This window comes from Spermophilus citellus, assembly GCF_964194105.1.
Source record: "Spermophilus citellus genome assembly, chromosome: 9".
NCBI lineage: Eukaryota > Metazoa > Chordata > Mammalia > Rodentia > Sciuridae > Spermophilus > Spermophilus citellus.
The window spans coordinates 105532171-105559414 of NC_138191.1; the positions used below are offsets into that span (position 1 = coordinate 105532171).

At 45.0% G+C, this 27244-nt stretch overlaps 1 protein-coding gene across 1 annotated transcript in view; it reads right to left on the reverse strand.

The window, feature by feature from the left end:
* Window positions 1-27244, reverse strand: part of LOC308655554 (E3 ubiquitin-protein ligase RNF220-like) — a gene marked incomplete at its 3' end in the record, with an annotated part of 204243 nt that overhangs the window by 83081 nt on the left and 93918 nt on the right. Inside the window, exon 3 of the mRNA XM_081305624.1 lies at window positions 213-299. Within this exon, the coding sequence (XP_081161750.1) occupies window positions 213-299 (87 nt within the window). The remainder of the gene's footprint in view (window positions 1-212; window positions 300-27244) is intronic.

Below are 27244 nucleotides of genomic sequence, written 5' to 3' on the forward strand. Positions count from 1 at the left end.
CTTAGAGAGATTAAATAGCATATCACAACTGGGGGGCCAAGAGGAACAGGATTCCATCTCAGGCCTATTGACTCCAGGCCACAAGCTATTGGCTGCCATAGTTTGCTGCCTTGGCAGAACACAATGGCCATTTGCCCTTGGCTTAAGAGGTGCAGTTCCAGGTGCAGGTCCCTGGCAGAGATGAGCAGTCTCCCATCCCTCCTGTTTCCCACCTGAATTCAACTTGCAGTGGGCAACAGAGACCACTGTTCTGGAGGGGTTACTTCCTCTGCTCTTCCAGGCCTCTTGCTGGGCACTGCCTAAAGAAGAGAAAGGTGGTACAGGGTCAGGGGAGAGCTGCTTCCTGACCCCAGCTACAGAGACAAGTGGGAGGCGCTGTTGTCCAGCCTGGACCAGTTCTAGTCAACTGAACCTGGTGCAAGAGACAGCCTCCTAATCAGGCTTGAGCTAGGCTGCTTGCTCCACCACCCACCTGGAGGGAAGGGATTCTTTAGAATAGAACTGGTGTCCACCTTTTGGTTTTGCATTTGGCAGAAGAGGTAAGGCATCCATGGTGACAGCTCCCAGTGCGTCTCCCCCTACAGCCAGATACCCAGCTGCCAAGGCTCTGGGATTTACTCCGGAGGTAGCTTGTTTTGCTTTGTTTTTTTTTTTTTTTTTTTTTTTAGGTCCAAAATGTTGCCATGTTCCCTGTACACCCCAGTCACACAGTCATGTCCACGTATACATGGCTTCAATGTGGACTTCTGTGATGAGCCTGTTTGTGCTCTGGCTCGCTTTCTCTCTAACTGCCATCTCTCTCTCTCTCTCTCTCTCTCTCTCTCTCTCTCTCTCTCTCTCTCTCTCTCCCCCTCCCTCCCTCCCTCCCTCCCTCTCTCATTCTCCCTGCTAGCTGCTGTAAGGATCAGTCCCCAAAGAAAAATGCCCAATTTGTCATGTCATGTCCAGCTGTTAACCTCCCGTTGGTAAGCCATGGGGAAGACTTACTTTCTCCTATTTATTTATTTGCCACTTGGACAATAGAAGGCCCCAGGCCTGCTGAGTTCTCCATAATAAAGCCACCAACGATCTCCCCCATCACCCCCTCCCCTCCCCCCACCCTCATGTCAACAACACTAGCCAACCTGCAGGTGTCACTGGGCATTAACCCCGGGCTTAACTCTGGCTCTGCTGAACTGGAGGGAAGGGGGAGGGGGCAGCCAGCGAAGGTGGGGGGTCTGATGGGGAGGTCTCTGCACAAAGAGGAAGGCCTGGGGATGGGCTGGCTCATAACCATCCCTCCGGAAAGCTCACTGTGCTGAGGCTGGGGGAGGGAGGGAGGGATCAACCAAATAATGCAGCTCCTTCTTCCCAGCCTCCCCAATGGTCTCCAGGCAGAGCCTTGGCCAGCCGGTGGCAGGCACCCGGCTCACCGCACCTAGCAACCCTGCCGAGAGACAGGCCCTCCAGGAATGAGGCCCAGTGGGCTGGCCCTGAAGCCCGCCTGGGAGGGGCTGAGGCAGGGTTGGGAGGCTTAGCCCCTCCAGGCTCCAGGCCCACTCAGGGTGCCCACTCGGGGTGCCCACTCCTTTCTCCAGCTCTCCTTTGCTCCTCCTCCAGGTTCTTTGACCCAGCCCAATTTGCCAAAATTCTCAGGGGTTCAGGAGGAAATGCTGGCAATGTCCCAAGGCCGAGCTCCCTGTTGTCCTGTGAATTAAATTCGGGGGGGGGGGGGGGGGCGGGTAGGGAGGATGGGCTGCTCCTTCCTCAGCAGCCCTTCCTTCTGTTCAGATGTCAAAGTGAGTTACGGGTCACAAAGAGGTACAGCCCCCATGGCCTGCATAGGGACCTCACCTCTTGTTGTCAGTAACACCATCCTCTCTTCCTGGGACCCTAGCTTCCCCTGGGGAAAAGCTGTGGAGAAGAAAGTGCAGATTAGGAATAGCTGGGATTGTGCCATGATTCCCAGGTCACCTCTGTCATAGTTTCCTGCTTCCTGGTGGCCATTCCGCTCAAGATACCTTCCCTCTCCCTTAGGGCCACCCAAAGTACAGAGGCATTAGCAGGATGTTTCCTAAGGCTAGTCACTTGAGGCTCAGCTTGTTACTCTCCACTGATGTCCCCAGGAAGGCTATAACCTTGGAATTGTGGCACCTGTCTACATATGAAAGACCTGGTTAGCTCCTGTCACTGAGATTTCTTGTGTATCTTTATTAACTGTCTGATTAACAGCAGAAACCCATTGATGAATCAGAATAGAAACAGGAAAATGAAAAATGGTGGTTATTGTACACTGGGGCCTGCACTGGTGCCCACTCTGTTCCTGGCCAGTGCTGGCATCATAAGTATGAGAAGCAACTGGAGAGACTAGAGAGCCGAGAGGACAAGAGTATGGGGACAGAGGTCCATGACCACAGAGGCTGGACGGACAGGCCCAACCACAGTTTGCTGGGTAAAGCCCAGAACCCCTGTAGAGTGGGTCCTGATTATCACAGTGAGGATAGCAAGGGACACATTCCTCCTGGGGGACTTCAGAAGTTAAATTTTTTCTCAAGAGAATCTCTAAGGGTTTGAGTTTATGAGCAAGGAGTGGTAGCACATGCCCGCAATCCCAGCAACTCTGGAGGCTGAGGCAAGAGGATTTCAAGTTCCAGGCCAGCCTCAGCAACTTAGTGAGACTCTGTCCCAAAATAAAATAAAAAATAAAAAAGATTTGATTTTATAAAATTAACTATACCCAGGAGATGCAAGGTAAGAGGGATGTACATAGCTTCAATGTTTCAGGGCAAGACAACTGGAATACAAATGCACCTGGCCAACCGGGAGATACCCAGATGTCACGAGGATCCCGTCGGCTGCCTTGAGAAGCAGCACCTCCCATCAAAGATTTGATGATGACCTGTCCAGAAAATGGGCCTATGAAATAGGTCTGACAAGTTTTGATTCTAGAGACATCATGCTCCAACTTGGGAGATGATTCAGAACACAGTAGAACATAAAAATATACACAGTTGTGTATATTATATCTGTGTGACTCTGGATAAGCTTCTTGACTTTTCTGAGGTTCAGTTTCCTCTTCTATAAAATGAGCACAAGGATGCCTAACTCCTAGTTGTTAGGAAGACTAAGTGAAATAATTTAAGGGAAACACCTAATGTCTGCCATTTTGCAAACAACATGATAAGTGGTAATTACCATCTCCTTTCCTTGTCTGAAACTTACTCCGTTCAATCTGTGGGGCTAGCCCCCACCCAAGGGCGATGTGTAGTCAGTGCTCCTGATCATGGCACCTGACACGCCTTCTCCATAAGCTTGGTCTTTCTCTTCTCTTCCTTCTTCATCACCCTCAGTTCTAGACGGAGACACTGAATGGCTGGCTTGTGTGGGAGGCATATACACATTTCTTGTCTGGCCTGAATAGCAGGCATTAAAATGCATTTTGGTTCACCCAGGACAATAAAGAAAAAAAAAGGAAGCTTTAAGTCACTAATAAAAATCAAATGTAGGCAGTTTGCAGGAGTGATCAGCCCAGAGCTTTGCTGTTCTCTTGTTAAGGGTCTGGAGCCATAAATAACTTCCCCATAAGAAGGCAGAGGCGAGGGGGAGTGAGTGAGAGGGAACGCAACCACACAAAATTTTTCATTTTTCTCCATAAATCATTTCAGCGTGCGATAATATTTGTTTTTTCTAATGAGTCTCTTGTGATCCATTCCAGGAGCTAACATCAGGGCCTGTCAGGGGGTGATGTGTGGTACAGTTCAACGCTTTACAAAAACTGCCTGCTACACAGATTTTTTTTCCCCCTCTCTTCCTTATGCTAAGTATTCATGAAGCCCATTATTCTGTGCTCATGCTTTACAGATTCTTCCTTTCTGATCTTCTCCTTTGGACATCCGCTGTCCTGTTCTCTGCCTATGCTGTGGGGCCTTGCTGCAGCCTGGGGTAGAGATGTGGGCAGTGGGAGAGGAAGACTGCTCAGAGCTATATGGGAGGCCATCAGGTATGAATTTGAGCTCCTATGGGTAAGTGTAGCCAGTGTGGGAGAATGCCTTCTGTATGCTGGATTCTTCAAGGCCAACGGATAGACCCTATTATGGGGTACAAGACCACCTGCCAAGCATAGAGACAAACTTGCCAGAGGTCAGATTAGTAAAACAGATTGCATATCATGCTCCAGAGTTGGGAGTTCATCCAATAGGCAAAAGGAACCATCAAGAATTTTACAAAGAATCAGATTTGTACTTGTGGAAAGACTTCTGTATGCTCAGTGTGGAGAATAGTTTGGGAAGGGAAAAAGCAAGGAGGGAAATGAGAATGAGAAAATTTCAGAAGAATGTTGCAGTAATAGATTTTTTGAGAGAGTTTAGTAAATTCCTACTCATCCTTTAAGGCTTTTTTTTTTCTTAGTGGATTACATCCCTACCCTTTTAAAATTTTCTTTGAAACTGGGTCTTGCATAAACTGCCTAGGCCGGCCTTGAACTTGCAATCCTGCCTCAGCCTCCTGAGTTGCTGGGATTACAGGTGTGCACCACTGCTACCAGTTTAAAACTAATTTTAGTGTTATCCAAATCTTTCCACTCTCTGTAGGTGGCTCAGTCATTCCTCTTGGCTCCTTTAGCATCTTTTTCATACCTCTCCTCCCTTCAGAGGTAGAAGCTCTTACCAATTGTACTGTGACCTTTAGCCTGAACTTCTGAAAGACAGGGACTATGCTACATATCTACATAGATGGTATCTTACCATCTAATATTATTTGCATCTAATATAAGTAATAGAGTTGCTCAGTGTCACTTATTTTGAATAAGCAAACATGCAAATGAATGAATAAAAAGAAGGAAGATAGGACTACAGGTGGAAAGCTGAGGACTTTAGGGGCAGGTGCAAGAACAGGAGCCACCTAAAGAGACTGAGTAGGAATGCTCAGAGTTAGGAAAGATCTAGAAGAGTCACCTCCTGGGATTATGATATATCATGGGAATAGAGCTTTTACAGAAGGCGATGATTTCTGCTAAATGCAGAAATGAAATTAAATAAGACAAAGACAGAAAAGAATCCACAGATTTGGCAATTCTGAGGTTGTTACTGATGTTTGTGAGAACAGTTTTGTTGAAGAAGCCAAGGCAGAAGCCAGACTATCCAGTTCACTTTTGGATGATATGTGAGAATGTGCAGACTAGACTCTCAAGAAATGCAGCAAAGAAGCAAATGAGAAAATGGGGAAATACAGTATCAAGGGGAGATTCGAAAAAGGGTAAATAGAGTAAACTAGACCCAAAATAAAGGAGAGAGAAAGTTAGGTAGATCATGGCTGGATAACCAGTATTGGAAAGAGGTCTCCAGTGACATATGATGGGATTTTATCCTTTCCACCGCTCAGCATTTTTTATCAACAACTTGAAGCCATAAACAATAGGGCAGACAAATTTACAGTGAGACAAGACTAGGGAGTACAGAACCAAGATTCAAAAATCACTTCTACTTGTTGGAATACAATTGAAATTTAACAAAGAAAGTAACTGTTTTTATATGTTAGCTAAAAAACAAATTCTGCCAGTGTAGGTTGGATGCCTGGAGAAGAATTCATAGGAAATTCTGGGTGAATTTATATCAACCAGAAGAGTTCTGAAGACTTTGGCCACATTAGCAGAGGTACAGTGTGCAGAACAAAGGAGAGTTGGTTACACCGTAAACATAGCATGGGGGGGGGACTTCCTATTGTTTAGGGGACAATGATAACTAGGACAGATTTGGTCAAGATAGAAATATATCTTGAAACCATGACTTGTGATCATAGATAGAGGAATTTGGGGAACTATTGGACTTTGGACTTCCTATTGTTTAGGGGACAATGATAACTAGGACAGATTTGGTCAAGATAGAAATATATCTTGAAACCATGACTTGTGATCATAGATAGAGGAATTTGGGGAAAGAATAATTTGGGAAGTGTGATGGGAATTCCTAAGTACTTACTTGTGCCAATGGTTAAGTGAATAGACTTTCTCTGAAGGAATTCAAAGGACAGAATTATAATCCCAGGGTATAAGAATTTTGGCTCAAAAAGGGGTAAGGAGTCTATGGCTCTCCTTCTATACATGAACACAGGATCCCCAAAACTGAACATAAATAACTGTGTACATGTAACTATGTAGGTTATTTTGATGAAGGGGGTTTATGATGTTCAACAAATTGTTAAAGAGTCGTGGAACACACACTAGCACACATGCTCACACGTGTATACACACAAGAAGAACCACAGAAGAAGAATTTTCTTTCAGTTGTGGCGAGTAGAATGGAACCATGGCTTCCGGAAGGAGCAGGTGTCCCACCGCTGGAGATGTTCAACTAGAAGGAGGAACCACCATCTAGTTTGGAGGTCTGATGCAGGAAGGGCTTGGTTGTAGCCCACGCAAAGGAAGAAGGTATGTGTGAGTGTGTGTGCAGAGTAGTAGAGGGGGAGAGAGATAAAGGAGAAGGCAAGACAGAGGTAGTGAGATAAACACTGTCATGGGCCGTTTCCATCATGTACTCACAAGAGCATAATAAAGCCCTTGTAATATACTAGAACTTGTGTGGTCCCGGGGCCTAATTTGCATACTAATTACTGAGTGCAAATGGGACCGAGGGGTAGGGAGGGAGGGTGGGGGAGGCATGCAGGGAGCGAGGGGCCTGGACTGTTTGCTCTGCCATTTCATATCATGCTAACAAGCTAATCCGGCGTGCAGTTAGCTCCTGATATATAACTGCTCATTAGTATTATAATAAAGTACATGAAACAACCATAAAACGTTATATACTGCACAAGTGTTGTTTTCTTGCCAATTATCTGCAGGCGGATTTATCACCACAGTTGTTTCGAATTCCCCTTGGTGAGGTTTGGGCGGAATAAAGAAAGGTGTTGGTGGCGGCAGCAGCAGAGGGGGGCCTTTTCGAGGGGCAGACCATGTGTTTTCTTAAGTAGCACTTACTGATGCGCCATTTCATGAGAGTGAAGCAAGGAGCTCCATCCTTCCCCATCTCCGCAGCTCAGGAGGAAAGCAGGAGGGGACTGTGGAGGCAGGCTGCAGGCCCAACCCGGTTCACAGGCCTTGGGGACACAGGGCCCATGGGGTCTCTGGGGCAGCCCAGACCCCTAGTATAGAAGTCTGTGTCTGTCCCAAGGGCGGTTTAGTGAAGTCCTGCAAATCTGTACCACTTGCTCCAACCTTCCCAGGTCTCTACTCCAGGAACTTCATTCAAAGCAACCTTCACCCAAGGCCTCATCTTCAAAGGGATTCTTCCTGAGTGATTGCTAGTAAAGGCAGCCTGGCTCCAGTATCTCCTGCAGAGACTTGGTTTCTGCCTCTGAGCCCTCAGATTGTTCTTAGAATTCACCCACTCACTTGGAGCTTGGGAGAAGCTACCAGCAAGTGAGGGAAACCCTGGCTTTCCTGGCCAGTCTTTTGGACCCATACTGCACCTCCTAAGGTCACCCTATTCCATTGTCACCAGTGGATACAGGACAGGTTGTGAGATGGGATACAGAGAAGGCCCCTCTTGGTTTTTTGTGTTAGGCTATAAGAGCACCTCCCAGTTGGCAATGAATCAGGAAGAGGCTTCAGGGCTCTTCACACTCCTCCTCCCTGTCCCCCTCCTCCTGAAGAGAACTTGCAGAGTGCCCCTGCTCTCCTAGGAAGGCCTGTTTCCAGCTCACATCATCACTCCTCACAGCCTTGCTGCCAGGAACGGGCAACAGGCTCAGAGAAGCCCATTTTAAAGAGGGAGCTCTCTGGCCAGAAGCCTCACCTGTGCCCCAAGGGTCCTCCCACACCTGTTGGTGGACATCCACTTTAGTAGTCCCCCAGCAGCGGCTGCAGGATGGTGTCAGTTCTACCTTGCTCTGTGCCCTGCTGGTGGACCCAGGATGCATCAGGAAATGAAGGTCAACTTTAAAGGCATAGGGCTGCATCTTACACAGGCTTTAGTGATCCAGACAGGATCTGCTAATTCAGAAATTAAACTTTGAACCCACCAATCCTGGATGGATAAGGGCTCCTTCCAAAGAACCCTAATGGCAAAGAGGGACAGACAACCCCAATAGAAGTTCCTACAAGCTTCCCACAGGAAGGTACCTCTTAAGTGGGGGATGTACCGGAAGCCCCTCTTCATGTGGAAGGAAAGGTGACTAAACTGTTCCTCCATAACACCGGGCCCGAAAACACCACTCCTGACAGGAGAGGCAAGAACCGCCCCCTAGTCATGTACAATCTGGACAATCCAGTAGCTCACCTTTTTACCCCTTTGAATAACATCTTCCCTTGAAGAGTTTAAACATATTTGATGCATTTCTGTCCCTTATATGTTTTTTGTTTTGTTTTGTGGTTTTTTTTTTTTTTTGGTACCAGAGAATGAACCCAGGGGTGCTTACCCACTGAGTCACATCCCCAGCCCTTTTTTTTTTTAATATTTCATTAGAGACAGGGTCCCACTAAATTGCTTAGGGCCTTGCTAAGTTGCTGAGGCTGGATTTGAACTCAAGATCCTCCTGCCTCAGCCTCCTGAGTCACTGGGATTACAAGCGTGTGCCACCGCCCCAGGCAGGTATGTTCTTTGTTGTCTTAGTTCTCTACACCTTTTAAACGTCTGTCCATATCAGACAACAAATGGCCAGGGGATGACCATTTTCTGATGCGGGGAGCATGCTTTGATGGGCCACAGACTTGAGGCCGGTGATTGCATTTCTCTCCCATGTGCAATTCCACGCTTTACGATTAGGCTATGGTGGTGGCACCAGGTCATGGTAGCAGTGATGATGAAGGAATGACACTTCACTCTGATACTTGATGGTCCACAAATCTAAGGATAGGATAGTAGGCGGAAGGTGGTTCACGTTTCTCAACCAGACTAGATACCAATGCTCTGGCCGAGTCCAACAGTGAACAAATGACAAACTCTTTGGCAGGCCTGCAGTGGGTCTTCCAGGGCCTGGCACCCCTTCCCTCTTCAGGGCCCTGGGTCCTGTCCCCCACTCTCTGCCCCTGTGATCCTGAATTGGGTCTAGTTCCCCTAACACGGATGCTCCTTATGGCCCTCCGCTTTTGCTCATTCCGATCCCTCTGTCTGGAGTGCCCATCCACTTTTTCCACGGTCAGCTCTTAACCTGGGTCAGGCATCATCTCCTGTGGAGGCCTTTTCCACTACTCCACCCCTAGGGGACCCTTTTTGTGCCCAAAGAACCCTGTACTTACCTCTATCTCAGCATCAATCAGTAGCTTTTGAACCTCTTCAGGGCAGGTGTCTTATTCTTTGTAGTCTTAGCTGCTCACAGAGAGCCTGACCCGGAGCAAGCACCAAATCATGTTTTTGCTTATTGCACAGTTTGGGGCAATCAACCTGGACTGAGGCTTTAAACTCACACCATTACGCTGACCTAGATCCTTCAGTGGACTTTAGTGTTCTCTTCTGATTAGGCGCTGCTATAGTTTGGACCTGAAATGTCCCCCAATGCTCATGTGTAAAATGTTTAGTCCTCAACTTGACATTATTAGAAGATGATGGAAACTCTTAAGAGGTGGACCTGGTAGGAGTTCTTGTGGGGTGTACCAGAGGGGGACTGTGGGACCCAGCCCCTTCTTCTTCTCTCTTTCTCCCTGATCATGCATTAAGTGGTTTTGCTCTGTCATGTATTCCCTTTGCCACAGGACAAAATGCAACTGGGCCAAACAGGTCATGGATTGAAACCTTTCAAATTATGAGCCAAAATAAACCTTTTTTTCTCGATAAGTTGATTATCTCAGGTGTTTGTTACAGTAACAGAAAGCTGCCTAACACAGGCCCCCTGCAGACGCTCAAAGCCTGGTAGTCCTCTCTAAGACCAAAAAGAAGGGGCAACCCCCAAGAGTGTGATATTAAAAGCCCTCTATTTTACTGTCATCTATTTTCCTCTTCTTTTTAGTATATCATGTGGAGGAGTAAGTAGAGATCAGGCTCAGGACTGCCAGCCATGGCCTGGTTTGACAGAGTCAGCAGCTGCACTCCTAACCCTCCAGGAAGCCGAGTTCTGCTCCTGCTCCCTTCTGCTCCCGAGGTCTTCTCGGGCCAGTCAGCAGAAAGTCTCAGTAGCCCCTTAGCTCTGGGCTATTCCCATCTGCAAGAGCCCTAGGTGGATAGCAAGAAGTTTACTGATGGCTTTTAAAGGACTGTTAAGGGGAAGAACTGGGATAATGAGTGCAATGCTCCTCACACAGCCTCAGTCACACAACAAGCACTCAGTCAGACTCTTTTATTCCTTCTTCCCCTCTGAAAGGCACATTGTTATAATTAAAAAAAAAAAAAAGAGCAAAAGAAAAAACACAGGCTTTGAAGTCAGAAAACAATTTGCTTCTTATAAGCTATTTAACTTCAGGAAAATTGCTTACCTTTTTTTAGCTTTGGCTTCCCTACCCATAAAATAAAAATAATAATGCCCACCCATAGTTTTAACAAGGAAGGAAATGGGTGATGAAAGATATCAGTATATACATACACCTGTGTCTACCTCCAGTCCATAGGAGGACTCCTCGAATATGAGTAGAAGAGAATAGCAGCAGATGTGTAGGCCTGAATTTGGATGTAAAAACCCAACAGCATAAGAAGGAGATGAAAGAGACATGTCCTCAGCTCCCTGGGAGTCAGCAGCTCAGGCCATGTTCAGCGACTTTAGTGAAGCAAGGGCAGGCTCTCCCTGCTCTTCCCTGGGGTGGCCATCTGGAAAAGGTTAGATCTAGGCATCATTCTTTGAGACTCTGAAATAATAATAATCCAAAATAATCATCTTTTTCCCCGCAGTGCTGGGAATCAAACCCAGGACCTCATGCATGCCAGGCAAGTGCTCTATAAGCTACACACTCAGATGGTCTTTAAAAGCCCTTCTGATGCTGAAATGTCACAGCTGTTGGGATTTTTTTCTCTCTCCTGTTCTCAGTCATCATGTGGGAAGGGAAGAGTCCGAAATCCTCAATTTCATCACTCATTAAACATGTTCATTAAACATCTGCTGCATGCCAGGTATTGGGCTAGATGCTGAGCAAATATGAAGAAAAGAGGAAGAGACTTTGGCTTCTGAGTTCGCACAGTCCAACAGGTTAACGACCATGATAGAGGTCTGCTTTGGGCCACATCGGAAAAAAACTAAGTACTGACAACAGGGTGAGTCTCACAAGGGAAAGGACACTAAAGCTGAGTTTTGAAGAAATCATCCTACTAGACCAACAGGGGAGGTCAAAGTACAACAGGTGGAAGGAAGGGATAAGATGGCAAAGCCCTGGAGTCATGGGGAAGCAGGGGAGGCTCAGGGGAGGTTTGGGGCTGGATTGTGAAGCACTTAGTGCAATTTATTGAGGACCCTGAATTTACCTTGAGGATTACAGGAAGCATGGGAGGAATCCAAGAAGAGGAGGGACATGGGCACATTTGTCTTTTCTTTTAAATATTTAGTTAGTTAGTTTTCGGTGGACACAACATCTTTATTTTATTTTTATGTGGTGCTGAGGATCAAACCGAGCGCCCTACACAGGCCAGGCAAGCACCCTACTGCTTGAGCCACATCCCCAGCCCCAAGTTTGTCTTTTGAACAGATCACTGGTGGGGAGTGTAAGAAAGGACTGGAGTGGAAAGAAACTAAGGAAAGCACACCATAGAAGGATGAATGGGGACTCCATGATAAGTCTGTTTTTCTAAATAATACTTTCTTTTCTGATTTTAAAAGCAATACATACACATTGTAGATTATTTAGAAAATCAAGAGGACACTAAAGAAGGAAAATAACTGACTATAAATAATCCTAGTACCTACTATTAATATATGAATGCAATTTATTTTCTTTTTGTCTTTTTCTTTTCTTTCTTTCTTTTTTTTTTTTTTGTAGCTGTAGGTATAGTTTTATCTTAACATTGCTTTAGGATCTCTGCTAAAATATTCTTCAAAAGCATGATTTTTAACAGCCACACGGCATTTCACCATTTACTCATAATTTATTTAGCCATCCCCTTGTTGTTGAACATTTAGGCTGTTTTCAGATTTCCCCACTATAAATAATACAGCAATTATTATTCTTATGAAAAAAAATTTGACCACATTTCTGATTATTTTTTAAAGAATATATTCCAAGAAGGCAATTACTAAAATAAAGAACATGAATATTTTAAACCTTTTGCTACATATTACAAAATTGTTTCTAGAAAGGTTATACTAAATGCTTTTACCAATAGTACATAAGAATGCCTAACTCTATCCTAATTGGCACTGAAGTTTATAACTTTTAAGGTTGCCTATTGGTAGAGACAAAAATATTATCTCATTTATGTAATTTGTTAGCTATATTGATTTGAAGATTTTTGTATTTCTTTTATGAACTGCTCGTTTATTACTTGGTCTATTTTATATTGCTATTAGTGATTTTAATTGATTTATAAGAGCTCTTTACATATTAAGGATCACAAATGTTCTACCATTTTGTTACAAATTTTTGTTTCTCAGGTGTCATTTGCCTTTCATTTTTGTTTATTTTAAGGCTTTCATTGTGGTTATATAGTAATTTAAAAATTCTGGTGACTTTTTTCATTGTGTTTATGCTAAGAAAAATCATTCCCCAACCAGATACTTAATAAGGATCTGGCTATGACTTTATCATTTACATTTAACTTTTTCATTCATCTAAAACTTATTTTTATATAAGTACAAGACAAGGGATGTTCTCTTCCCCCATATTCTAAGACTTTATATTGTTTTGTTTTATTTAGGTGAAAAAGTACAGACAAAGGGGAAGGAGAGGGGAACAATCTAGACTGAATCCTGATACTACTTATGCATTTGGTTGGATGATGTCTAGGGATCCTTTAAGATGAAGGCTTGGAAAAATACAATGGTATCAGTTTTGAATATGTTGAGTCTGAGATGCTTTGCAAGGACTCTAGCAAAGACAGTTGAAATATGGACATGAATCTCAGGTGACAGGTTGGGGCTCAAGCTATAGACATGACAGCCATCAGAATTTAGATGGGGGGCTGGGGATGTGGCTCAAGCGGTAGCGCGATCGCCTGGCATGCGTGCGGCCCGGGTTCGATCCTCAGCACCACATACCAACAAAGATGTTGTGTCCGCCGAGAACTAAAAAATAAATATTAAAAATTCTCTCTCTCTCTCTCTCTCTCTCTCTCTCTCTCTCTCTCTCTCTCTCTCCCTCCCTCCTCTCTCACTCTCTCTTTAAAAAAAAAAAAAAGAATTTAGATGGCAAGTGGAACCACAGGCATGGATGGACAAGCTCACCTCTGGCAGAAGCACCAAAGGGAAATCTGGTTCTCTGGGCATTAGCAACATTGAAGGGAAAGTTAGGGAATGGGAATGGGAAGGGAAAAAGAAGAGGCAAAGAAATGAGTGGGAGAAGTTAAGGAAAAAAAGAATCTGGAGAGAGGATCAAAATGTCAGGGGAGTGAGACGGAACCTGGTTGAGCCCGGCTGAGTGGATGGGAGGTGGGAGAGTGGAGGCAATCAGAGCATGATTGCTTTTGAACAGTTTATTAGTAAGAAGAAAGAAGATGGGGCAGTAATGGGCTTGCAAGTTGAGATTAAAAGAAGGTTTACAGGGGAGATCTGAGGGTATTTGAAGACAGAAGGAAAGACATCGGTGGGAGGAGAGAAATTTAAAACACAGGAGAAGAGATGATAGCACAAGTTCACAAGGAGTGGCAGGTACAGGTGGAAGGGTCAGGACTGTGCAGATCAGGAAGGAGTGAGGATGGCCACCACCAGGGTCAAGAGTAAGGTGAGGAGGGGGAATAAGTTGAGCCTGCTGCCCTCTATTTACTGAAATATGCTAAATGAAATTGTCCTTGGACAATGAGATAAATAGAGACAGGAGAGATTTTTTTTTTTTTTTTTGTACAGGGGATTGAACCCAGGGGCGCTTAACCACTTAGCCACATTCCCAGCCCTTTTTTATATTTTATTTAGAGACAGGATTGCTTAGGGCTTTGTTAAATTACTGAGGCTGGCTTTGAACTTGAGATCCTCCTGCCTCAGCCCCCCAAGTCGCTGGGAATACAGGTGTGCATCACTGTGTCCAGCTAGGAAAAAAGAGTTTTGTTTTTTTTTTTTTTAAGAGAGGGAAAGATTTGAAACAGCTGTTATAGGAAATGATATAGAGAGTAGATTATGGGTCAACTGAAAAGCCTGGTAAGAAAGTCAGGACTGGCTAGTGGTGACATCAGTTGGAGGGTCAATGTGATTTTCTCAGTCACAGGTCAGAGTAGAGGAGAAAGCAAATGTTTTCATGGGATTTGGGATCCCAGGCAGGCAAATAGGTGGGACAGAGGGCAAGAGGATAAGGAACTTGCATGAAGAAAGTCTTTAAAGAGATTGATCAGAGGGTCAGGGTTGGGTAGGAAAGAAAGTGAAGCTAGGAGGGGAATGATGGGCTTGTCAAGTTAGGAATGGTCCAGAGATTGAAGGTCAAAGAGCAGATTTGGTGGGAGTGAGGAAGCAGGGCGGACGAAAGGACCGAGGACTCTGATTAGACATTGATGTTCTGAGTTCCTGAATTCCAAGCTGAAGAACTTCTGGGAGATGGTCAGTCCACGCTGGGGGCTGGGATGTGTTCCCATGGACTGCTGGAAGGTGCTGGAGGAGGGGATCCCAGGATGCAAATGGCCCCTGTGGTTGTTGACTTTCCCAGGATGAAGGCAGGAACAGGGCTGGACAGAGAGATACGGAACCAAGTGCCAATGTCCAGTTGGTGCTGAGTGAACAGAGGGGAGATGTCATCAACAGAAGACAATGACAAGAACGTGAGAGGATCACATAGCCTCAGAAGAGCAGGGATGCTTGTGTGAGGGTGAAGGGCACCTGTGAAGACAGAGAGGCGTAGGCAAGGGCAACTTCCTAAGACCCAGTGGGGTAAAAGGGTATGGGGTACACTGAGGCCAGCCAAAGTATGGCAGAGGCCTTGAGACTGTTAATTTTTTCGTTTGTTTGTTGGTTGGTTCAATCAACCATTCATTCAAAGAGAATTGGATGAGATGCGAGTGCCCTGGGCGAGATGTGCAGGTTGCTGCCTTCCAGAGGAATGCACCGCGCTCTGCAGCCTCTCCCCCTTTTGCCAAAGGTGGCCCCACTCCCTCTCAGCAAGCCCCCTACACCAAAGTCCTGGCACCAAAGCCAGGCAGGCCCTGACACGGCTGATGACCAGTAGGGGATCTTCTTGTTACAGCTTTTTCCCCAGAGATAAATAGGCCACAGTCAAAAAGATTGCTACATCCTTTCAATAAAGATTTTTTTTTTCTTTTCCAGACAGCTTGAGAAATGTTTTAAAAGCTTCTCACATTTCCAGTGAAACCCACAGAGAAGAATTTTGCTTGTTATCAGCCCTGGAAGCCTCTGATAGACGGGTGACATTTTTTTTCCTTTTTCTTTCTCTTTTTCTCTTTTCCTTTTTTTCCCCAGCTGAAGAGAGAGTCACAGTGTGTTTTATAACTGGCTCTCTGCATTTCAAAAGCTCAACGAGGGCTCTCTGCTAACCCCGATAAGCCTTGGGCTCTTAGCGTCTTAAATACCTCTGACAAGCTATACATTACAGCGCTAATAATTTGCCAAATTTGCGCCCATAATATGATATCTGTAAAACGTCAAGGGCAGTAATGCGATTAGCGGTCTCAAATGAAATATCGAACATTCAGCGTTTAGGTCCTGAATAGGGGGAGAAAGGAAAGGAAATCAATTTCAAAAGCAGGAGGGAAAAAGGCGATAAGCGTGTAATAAAAATAGAGAGAGACAGAGGAGAGATGCGGAGGGAGAGACGCAGAGCAAGACGCGGGGAGAGATACGGCCGACCCGCATTCATTTTTTTTAGGCAGGTAAGAGATGTAAAAAAACTTTTGCAAATAAGTCCGAATCCGAAGCTGAGAAATAACATTCGGTCACCACAGCAACCGAGGTTGGGTGGCAGGAGATGGGGGGGTGCCACTGGGAGCTAAGGAAGGGGCTGGCTCAGCCTAGGGACCGGCCTTTCACTCTGCCCCCAACAGCCTGCTTCCATAAAACACAGGAAGTTGAATTACAAGGAGACTGAGGGTGGGCTCTCACCCTGCCCCCACCCACCCGAGGTGGGAGAGTCGTAATGGACTAATTATCTGGCCAGCAGAGGCAGCGGTGGCGGCAGTTCGCAGGAGAGAGGGCCCGGGTTGTCACATACCAGGCTCTAGACTAAATAACAACATCTCACACCTGCAGCTTTACGAGCCCTTGCCGTGAGCAGCCAGTGCAAGCCCTCCCCCCCCCACCTCTCCACTTCTCCCCCATGCACTTTTGGGCCCCTGCTCTAGCCAGGCTGCTGCTGGGGCACCAGACGAGGGGGCTCTCACCCTCGCTGAAGTCAAGGCCCAAGGCTCAGTCCTTACAACCTCCAAGTATGTCTGCATGCAGTGCACCTTCTCCTGGGCCTCCCAGGTAATTCTCCAGGGCTGAGAGCAAGGTGAGGGGACAGTGCCATTAAAGTACTAGAGTGCAATGGTGACAGGTTTGTCGGCACCTGCAGTTAACCGAACTCAGGCTCAGGCTCAAGGACTGTCTAGGATGGGGTTACACAGGATTGTGAGGGCAGAAATTATGAGTGGCTCCTCTTGGACCTTGAGGGACACAGCAGTGGCAGAGCCCTCGACGCGTCTCTCTGCTTTCTCTTTTCACATCTCTCCAATATCATGCTTCATAGAGTAAAGCAGTTCTCTTGAAACGTGCTGTGTCTGCCCTTTCTGCACCACTTGGTCTTGGAAGTGACCCCATAACCCTGAGTCTCCTTCTTTTGCAAAGACATGAGACAGAGCTGCATGAGAAGAAGAAAGAAGAGTGGTGGACCCAGGAGCCAGGGCCTTAGCCGGGGGATTACAGGCAGGAAGAACAGGGCCAGGTTTCTTCCCCATTCTGAACGCCAGCGCCCCCTAGTCCCATGACCTCCTCCCAGCTGGAGTCTCCCAAACCCACAAGCCACTCACCTAGGCAAAGAGGGGTGAAAGGTGGTGCATGGCCTCAGGTGGGGGGAAAAGCAAACAGGCTGTCTGGGGCCTGTCCCAGACCCTTCCCCAGGGCAGCCTGGAATGGCCATTACAGGGCCACTTCTTGCGGCACCACGAGCCATTAAAGCAGGAGAGCTGAGGGAGCCATCAGACCAGCACAGATGACTTCCCCAGATGTGGCAGTGGGCAGGATGTGGAAGCCCCCAGCCCCAACTGTACAGACAAAACATTCCCGCACTAACCATCCTCGGAAACCCCACAGCCCAGAGCCCCTCTTACAGATGCTTTCTAGACCATTTAGCAGGAGGCAGTGTTTATTTTTGAACATGTGTTCTTCCCCATCGCCGGCCTTCCTGGTCCTTCCATACCCAAGGCTACCTTCTGGATGGGCCGCTATGGTTGTTAGTGCCAAGTTGCATGGCCAGTGTGGGTAGCATGCTTTGTTTGGGCTTTGCTGAGTGCTTAAGTGTGTAATGCATGCATGTGCATGTACACACACACACACACACACACACACACACTCCTACTTGCTCAAACCTCTATTAGTGGAGTGCATGTACACAAGCTTCCAAAGTGCTGGCTCTCAGAACTTACCTGTTTGGGAGCAAATTCCAAACTAAGCTGCAGGTGACCTACTTTCCAAAGGGGTTCACTAGTCAAGGATGGTTCCCAAGCATTATATTTCTCTTGAAAATGTGTGATCAAGCATAGAAGGTCCCTGGAACTGGGACCAGGCTCTGCCTGCTTCTTTCTATCTATGCACAGAGCCCAACACAGTGCTAAGATCAGTTAGTGCCCACCCTGCTCAATGAGGGCCTCTCTTTTCTTCAATAAAATAGAATTCCCAGGTGTCCCAGTGACCAACTCAAATTTTACCTGCTTCAACAAGACTTCTGTAGCTCAAATAGCCCAGAGTTTTATGTTTTAAATAGATGTGGGGCCCACATTTCCTGGGTTCCTATAGTGTACCTGGCACAATGTGAAGCATTTTGTATATTATTTCATTTATCTTTTCAAACTCTGGATATTATTATTGTTTGTATTTTCTGAACAGGAAAAGTGGCTCTGACAAGTTAAGTGATTTGCCCAATTCAGTTACAAGTGGTAGAGCTGGAACTCCTGACTTAGACAAACTCATGTGTGACTTAGAAATCCCATGATCTTTCCATTAGGTGGTAGAGTTTCCCACATAGAAGTGTTCACCAACATTTGTCACAGTCCTTTCTAAAGCATGGGCCCTAGAAAAGAAGAAAAATACCCAGAATTATCTGGCCAGAGCAGGGGAAAGACAAAATTTTTCATAATAAAGTCTCAGGTCTCAGGCTTTGTTCTTTCATATATATCTGGTGGTCAACCAAATAGCCAGATTTTCTCAGACACTACATCTCCCCCTCACGGTGTTTCCAGACATGTATGTCTTTGGTGCTTATTCTCACTATCTGGAATGTCCACCCCCTCATTCATTCACTTGCTAATTCATTCATTTATCCTTTCTTCTATTCAGTAGACATAAGTTGACATAACAACATAAGTTGTTCTATGCCAGGTACTCACTAGGGACTGGGGATATACTGCTGAACAGACAGATGTCTTCCCTGTACATGCAGTCTATTTGGGGCAATGAGCACCAATCAACTAACGGCAGAAATAAACATGAATGTACAACACAACAGAATTCTGCAAAAGTAATCCAAGTTGCTACAGGAGGAGATGTGACCTCCTCAGGAAAGTCAAGGAAGGCTTATCTAGGAAACAATGACAGAACTGAGACTTGCTGCAGATACATCTTCCACCTCAATCTCTACCATGACCCTTGACTTTGCTAGAAAACTCCAGCATTCTTCAGGTCTACTTATATACCACTTCCTCTTCCTCAATGGTGCAGACCATATTAGGTCTCCATTGTACTCTATTTTTCTCTGGAACATTTCCCTTTCATTTGGTTACTTCTTAAAGTCTGTCATCCCAGTAGATTGTGAGTTCCACAAGGGCAAAGAATGTCTCTCCTTAGTTTCCTGCTTTATGTATCATGTGGAGAAGTGCCTGGCATGTGCTTAATACTCAAGAGATACTTGCTGAGAGGCTGGGGTTCTGGCTCAGTGGTAGAGGGCTCGCCTAGCATGAGTAAGGCACTGGGTTCGATCCTTGGCACCACATAAAAATGAAATAAAGATATTGTGTCCACCTACAACTAAAAAATAAATATTGGAAAAAATATATATATAAAGAGACATTTGCTGAATGGATCATCTTGATTTCCTTTGCTATACTGTTGCAGCCAAAGTTGTGGATCCAAGTGCAGGAATTTACATTTATTAAATTTCCCATCATTACATCATCCCAGTTTATTAGTTTTCTAAAAACTTCCAATCTGGGGCTGGGGACGTGGCTCAAGCGGTAGCGCGCTCCCCTGGCATGCGTGCGGCCCGGGTTCAATCCTCAGCACCACATACAAACAAAGATGTCGTGTCCGCTGAAAACTAAATAAATAAATAAATATTTAAAAAAAATCTCTCTCTCTCTCTCTCTCTCTCTCTCTCTCTCTCTCTTTTAAAAAAAATAAAAAAATAAAAATAAAAACTTCCAATCTATCTATTATCATTGAGTACCTACTGTTTACCATGTTAGCATAGTTGGCCATACCAAGAAACTTGTACAATATTAGATCTTGAGGAATATGGAGTCTAGTTTGGGAGCAGATGGACAAAATAGTAATCTAATGTGATTGTTATGTCCCAAGTGACCTGATAGCCCAGAGAACAGAGCTGTTAAATCTGGGTGTAGCTCAATGGAAGAGCACTTGCCTAGCATGTGTGAGGCACTGGGTTTGATTCTCAGCACAGTGTATAAATAAATAAAATAAAGGTCCATTGACAACTAAAAAGTATTTTTTTAAAAAATCATCTGGGTGAAGGAGTAGAACAGGCTTGAATTTAAAGTTTTACCTTAAGATAGGAAAGAGACAGGAGGACTTTTTAATGTGTCAGTGCAAAGAAGCATGCAATCTTGAGGTAGGTGTTCAGCTGGCCCATGAAGGTCAGAATTGAGTCCTATGTAATAGTTTCTTAGACACACACACACACACACACACACACACACACACAGAGTGTTAGGCTTTGGTATTTTCTGACTATTCTACTTTTCTCCAATCTGAAGAATACCCTCTCAGAAAACACGGTAGCCCCTGGTCATGTGCCCATAGTTCACCCTGACCATGAGTTATGTTTAATATATGGATCTGATCTTGTTACCACCAATTAAAACCTTCAGTGCTTACCAATCGCCCCCAGAAGTCGTACTCTATTCTGGTAAACAAGGTTCCTAACAAGTGGGCCCCAGGTTAGGATTCCACCTCCACTCTCTCCTCCCTTTCCTCTCTCCTCACTGCACACCTTTTGGGAGCCACAGTGACTCGATGACCCCTGGTCTCTCTGGATGGAAAGACAGAGGGGAGGGATGTCAAGGAGTTTCTCCACTTGGGTCTTTCACTACTGTCCCTGGAGCACCCTGTTCTTAACACTCTCTCTCCTGCCATGGTGATCTATTTATAGTTCTTTGAACACTTTACTTTCTTTTCCTGCTGGGATTTTGCACACATTCCTTCCTCTGCTTGGAAAGCTCTTTCTCTGACTTTTAGTCAGAGTAGCACCTACTTCCTCCATTCTGCAGGTTGTGATTGAGGTGTTGCTTACTCCAGGAAGCCCTGCTGCTCCTCTCCTAAAGCCCCACAATACCCTAGGCCTACTTTGATAATGGCACCAACCACTCTGCATTTTAATATCTGTTTTCTTATCCATTTCCCCTTCTTGCCTTTGTCTGATTTGTTTTCATATGCTCAGCGCCTAGCATAGTGCTTGACATATACTAAGCTTCAAATAGCTATTTGTTGATTAAATTAATGATTAAATAAATAAATGACTGAATGAACAGACTGCTCATTGTTTTCAAAACACAGCAGGCTTATTGATGACTGTGCCTTTCTCTGCATGTCATTCCCAAACTAAATCTTGCTTCATTTCTCCCACCCCTCCCCACACTGCCAACAAATCTGTTCTTCCTCTCCACTATCCACCTCAGTAACTGGTGTCTTTGCCCATTGGCTTGCATTAGCAAGCTGAGAGTTTCTCATAGTTCATTTGTGCATTCATTCATTATTTATTGAGCACCTACCCTGTGCCAGGCACTTTACTAAACAATGAGGACATGGCCCCTAGCTTCAAAGAGTTCACTTTCTAAGCAGGATTAAGTTTTTTGAAGGCTCTTTATCCCTTCTCTGAAACAAACTGCAGGAAAACTGCAGGCTGCCTGGTGGCCCAGGGTTGATTTTACCCACTGGAAGTATTGTGGTGAAGAGGAAAGAACATGGGTTCTGACATTGGAAAGAAGTGGGTTTAAATCCAAACTCTTCTTTGTCTTGAAAGGTTCGTGAAATACTCCTTTTTAACAAAAGGTATATAATATACCAAAATGAATGTCTACACGATGCTTGGTGCTGTGCAAGGTGTTGGTGATTCAAGAGGGAACAAGAACCATATAGTAGTCCCTTGGTATCCTCAGGGGACAGGCTCCAAGATTCCCCGAAGATATAAAAATCCTCAGATGCTCAAGTTCTTTATACAAATGGCATAGGATTTGCATATAACCTACACACATCCTCCCATATACTTTAAATCATCTCTAGATTACTTATAATACAATGTAAATGCTATGTAAATAGTTGTTATACTTTATTGTTTAGGAATCATGACAAGGAAAAAAGTCTGTACATATTCAGAACAAATGCAATGTTTTCCCAAATATTTTAGATGTGAGGTTGGTTGACTGTGCAGATGTGGATCCCAGAAAACTGGAGGGCTGACTATAGTACCGCCCTCACAGAGCTGAAGCTTAGCAGAGGGCACAGACGTTAAAAAAGGAAACATAAAAATAAATGTTCACTACAATTTGTCATACATGCTTTAAAGATAAAAGATAAGACGTAGGAAAACAGGTGAAATCTTTTTTAGACTTGCAAGAACTCTCTGAGGAAATGGCATTTAAGCTAAGATCTGCAGAATGAGAAGAAACCAATCATGTGAGAAGGCAGGGGAGCATGAGGGGACAGGATACAAAGACCCCGAGGTGAGGTGAGGCTCAGGGTAGAGAGGGAGCAAGATTAAGGATTATGGGTTTGCTCCAGAGGTCACACATCTTCTGCCAGGGGAAGAGTCTGGAATGGGAGGTGGTGAGAGCAGAAGAGAGAAAACAAATAGACTATTCTAGCGGCGATGGATGATGGGCAGATGATGATGTCTTCATTTTAGATGATGCCACAGAAATTGGGCAGAAGTGAATGCATATGAGATATACTGTGTGGCACTGAGTATGGGGCTAAGGAAGGAGGAAAGGCCAAAGACTGATTCCCAGCTTTCTGCCTGGAGCAAGTGGATGGAGAAGTGCCATGGAAAAGTGGAGAACAAGCAAGTTAAGTTGGGCAGGGCAAATTCACAACAGCATTTGAACTGTTAAGTCAGAAAATCTGTTGGCCATCTGAGGGGTGGTGGGAAATAAGCATTGGTGGCTTCAAAGAGATAGATATAGATAGGTAGAGTTAGAGTGGGAATGGAGGACCGGAGGAAAAGGTGAAGGGAGAGTGAAGAAACCCACTCATCTCTCTGAACCACATTTTCTTAATTCATAAAATGGAAATATTATCATTAAATAAGATCATTTGTCACATAATAGACCCCCAATAAATATTGGTGTCCTTTCCTTTCTATTCTTACTTTCCTGTATTTTATTCCTATCTTCTTTTTTCTTAAGGGCTCCTCAATCCCCTCTTTTTTTTTTGGGGGGGAGTGAAAGTAGGTATTGAATTCAGGGGCACTCAACCACTGAGACACATCCCCACCCCTGTTTTGTATTTTATTTAGAGACAGGGTCTCACTGAGTTGCTTAGCGCCTCACTTTGAGGCTGGCTTTGAATTCACAATCTTCCTGCCTCAGTCTCCTGAGCTGCTGGAATTACAAGCATGTGCCACCACACCCAGCTCCTTAATCCCCTCTTTTTTTCACTATCCTGTGCACAGTTGTCACAAAAGTGACAACACTTTTTTCAAAGCTGCTAAACATATTAAGGAACAAAGTGCTAGGATCAGTTGACTTAAAATCCATGCATTCAACAATCATGAGGTGCCTTTTGCTTGGAAGACCCTTCCCTGTGTTCTTTGGCTGGGTAGCAAACTTGTCCCTAAAGATTCTTTTTAAGCTTTCCCAGTTCTGTGAATTTTTCCCTGAGGCCTCCAGCTGATTGAGAGGTATGCTTCTTTTCGGAAATGCTGTATCTATGTCTGTCTTAGCACTTACCATAGTATATGAAATCATCCCTTTGGCTGGCCCATCTTCTCAGTGGATTATGAATTCCTTTACTGCAGGAACTGTTTTTAAACCTATGTATCTCCAGCACTTAGACAAAGCAGTCTATTTAAAAATATACCACATCACCTGTAAGGCTCTGAGATTCCATAATTTTAAGCAAAAAGTTTAGATTCTATAATTTTAAACAAACACCACTCATGGCTCTTTTGCTATCCTTTCAGGAAAGGTATGTGGAACAGCTAAGATGACATCCAAGGAAGGCAGTCCTGAGGGTTTTAGCATCTCATCAACATTGACTGGCAAGCCAAGTGATTGATACCCAGAGGCACCTGCAGCCAAGTTGTTATTTCAGATCACAGAGAAAGGATTGTATTTTAGGAAAATGCATGTAATTTACCATTTTAATATTCCCACACAGAGGTAATATATGAGGACAAGGTTACCATCAGTATGCCAAAGGAGGAAAATTCTGTAAGCTGCAGCTATTTCCCTAGACTCTTGGAGCATCTGGAGAGCTGGGAGAACCCTGAGGTGCCAAGAGAGCATTCTCATCATATGTGATTTTCATGGATGGAATGTCAGCCACGTTCTTTTCTTTAGTCACACTTTCAATTCAGCATACAAAGGAAAAATTAAAGGGAAGTGTCTCAAATGGAATATTAGGTCTGAAGGGTCTTGACCCCAGAAGATGCCTGGAGTAGAATAGGTGTTCCCTAAATGTTGGCACCAATAAATGGTTCTCAAACCCCAAATGCCATGGTTTTTCTTTAAGAACATGTATTCTGATGATAAGTGATGATTTCTTCCTCTCCATGTCAGTCCTATAAATCACTTACAACTTTGTCTGCTATTACTGTATCTAACATGGCACTTAGAACATGAGCTATACTTGTATTATTCAAGAACCACCTACTGAGATGTATTGACCTGGGCTGGGGATGTGGCTCAAGCGGTAGCGCGCTCGCCTGGCGTGCGTGCGGCCCGGGTTCGATCCTCAGCACCACATACCAACAAAGATGTTGTGTCCGCCAAGAACTAAAAAATAAAAATATTAAAAATTCTCTCTCTCTCTCTCTCTCTCTCTCTCCTCTCTCACTCAATTCTCTCTCTCTCTCTCTCTCTCTCTCTCTCTCTCTCTCTCTCCTCTCTCACTCTCTCTTAAAAAAAAAAAAAAAGAGATGTATTGACCTTACCATCAGTTGATCTTAACAATTCCCACATTTCCAAGAGCATCATTTCCATATGATTCTAGATACCACTGTGCCTCTCTCATCCCCAGAATTATCCACTCAGTGTTCTGGACTCCATTAGTGGTCTTAGAACCACCTGGTTTGGTTTTGCTGAGAGTTTCTTCAAATACTGGCAAAATGGGAAGGACAAAGACTGTTGGCTTGACCCACTGCTGGCTTCTGTGCATTCCCATTCATTGTACCAACCCAATGGATTTGCCTTTTGGAATTTCTTTCTGTGTTTCCCACAACTGACCCAGTTCCCAGTCCTTCATTTCTTGACTTTAAGCTCCACCTCTCTTGCTGGACCACTAATCTATGAAACTAGGGAGTGAGAGGTTATTGTAGAGGTTATGCATGCAGCTAGTACAGGATGGGCTTCAAACCTGCAACACTCCTCCACAGTCTGAGTTTCTGTGACTCTGCTACTTCACCTTGGGCTCATGTAAAGAAAGCATTCAATTTAGTTTCATTTATGAGTCTTGTTATTATGTTAGTCAAAGAATATTCTTTTTTTAAAATCTGAAAAGTAGACTAATAGTTGGATAGTTCTCAGCTTAGTCCATTCATGATGCTAAAACCCCAGGTAGGAGAGGGACCGACAGTACCTCTGGTGGATCCCCAGTGGAAATGATTGCTCCTTTTCATTATCATTGAAAAGGTAATTGGGATGGCCCCTAGGGCGCCTAGTGACATTCACTATGGGAAAAGTATTCACCCCTCCCAACCAGGAGGAACCTCCAATATAGCTTCTCTGCCACCTCTGAGACACACTTATCAGGTGACATTCCAATAAGCTATGAGGAAATATTTATCTGGACAGACACAGTAGCACACACTTTTAATCTCAGCTACTTGGGAGGGTGAGGCAGAAGGATCAAAATTCATGGCCAACCTGGGCAACTTAGAGACATTCAAAAAGTGTTGGGAGTGTAACTTAGGGATAAAGTGAGGCCCTTGGGTTGAACCCCCAACATCCACTACCCACAAGAGTCAATTATTTGGATATTCTAGTATCCCAGCATTTTATCCTCAGGAAGCCATGACCTTCTAACACAGCTGCTTTCCCAACATAACTCCTTATTTTAGGTCACTCATTTAACAAACATGGAGAGCATGCTGTGTGCTAGATCCTACCTGGCTAGGGGCTGGGATTATGGCGTGAGCAAGACGAACAGGGTCCTGCACTCAGTGGGCTCCAAGGCTGGAGAGGGAGTCAAGACACTAAGCAAATATAACTACCTAATCTGTTGCTTGTTCTATTTAGGACTAAGTGCTGCGAGGATAAATACACAACGCCATGCAGCTCACACTGAGTCCCAACAAGCTGCGCTGGGTCAAACTATGAAAGGTGGCCTAATATTGGACTCTGATGGTTCTTTATCTCCTCCTTCAAATTGGCTCTTTCTACTAAAGAGAGACTAACCAGTGCCTCTATTTGAGGGAGGGAGAAAGTAGAAAGCATTGAAAGTGCAGGTGTAGAATGTACCTTGCAGACAGATGCATGGGGTGGGTGCATACACACGTACACAAACACACGCACGCACACACAAGCACACACACACACACACACAGAGCGGAAGATGACCCATGAAACATGCCCTAGGGGGAAGAAGAGGAAGAAAAAAAATGAAATCCAAACAGTCTTTTTCACCCCGAAAACATATAATTTTGTGTAAATTTTTACTTTAAACATCTCTCTTTTCCTGAGCTGTGATATGGGCCCTGTCAAAACCGGGGCCAATTACTGCCATTAGGTTCCCATCATGTCACCGCTTCTCCCCCCGTCTGGAAGGCCCTCGCCTCACAGGCCTATAATCTGCACTCACTTTCACTCCATCACTTTCAGAAGGAACAAAATTGTTTTGTGTGTTTTTTTTAAAAGGGCCTTTATTTGGCCCCTGTCAACTCTGAAAAGAAGAGAGAGAAAAAGAGAGAGAGGGAGAGAGAAAAGAGGAGAAAGAAAGATTGTTTAAGTGTTTAACCGTGAGATTGCCAAGAGGAAGTAGGAGGCAGACAGTCCAGCTCGCCCAAGGGACCAGGCTTGGGGACCATTGGGACACCAAACCCTGGGGCCTTGCCACTTGCTCCTTTTGGGGGGAAGTTCTTTCTGCTCCTAGCAGAGTTCTTGCAGATTCAGATCTCACAGCCTCGAAGGAATCTATCTGAAGACTTCATCAAAGAGCATCCCGGCTGTGAACTGCCAAGCCAGCTACTGAGAATACCATAGGCCAAAAAGTGGGGTAACCTTTTTAGACTCCAAACTCCCTAAGGCACTGGCTGTGCTGGGGGCAGTGGGTCAGAGAAGACCTTCAAGAACACTGAAGATGCTATTAGCAGCAGAAGAAAGCTGGCCTGTAGGGACAGAGTCAGGTGGGTTGTATGGCCTGGCTAGGTCCCTCCCTGGGCTCAGCTAGGATATCCCCAGCCCTCACTTCTCCTCCTCAGCACCTGTCTGCTCCCTGAGCACCCTGCTGGGAAACTCTCCTGTTGTCTTGTCTTCCCACTGCTGAAGGCTGGGGCTCCTTGTACCAACTGAGACAGGCAGGGCTCTTCCTGCTCTGTAGTCACACCTTTCTGAAATCTGCAGACACTTATCACACCCCTGGCTCAGCCAGGCAGGCCCAGCATGCCTCTCCACTCCCGTCGCCTCCA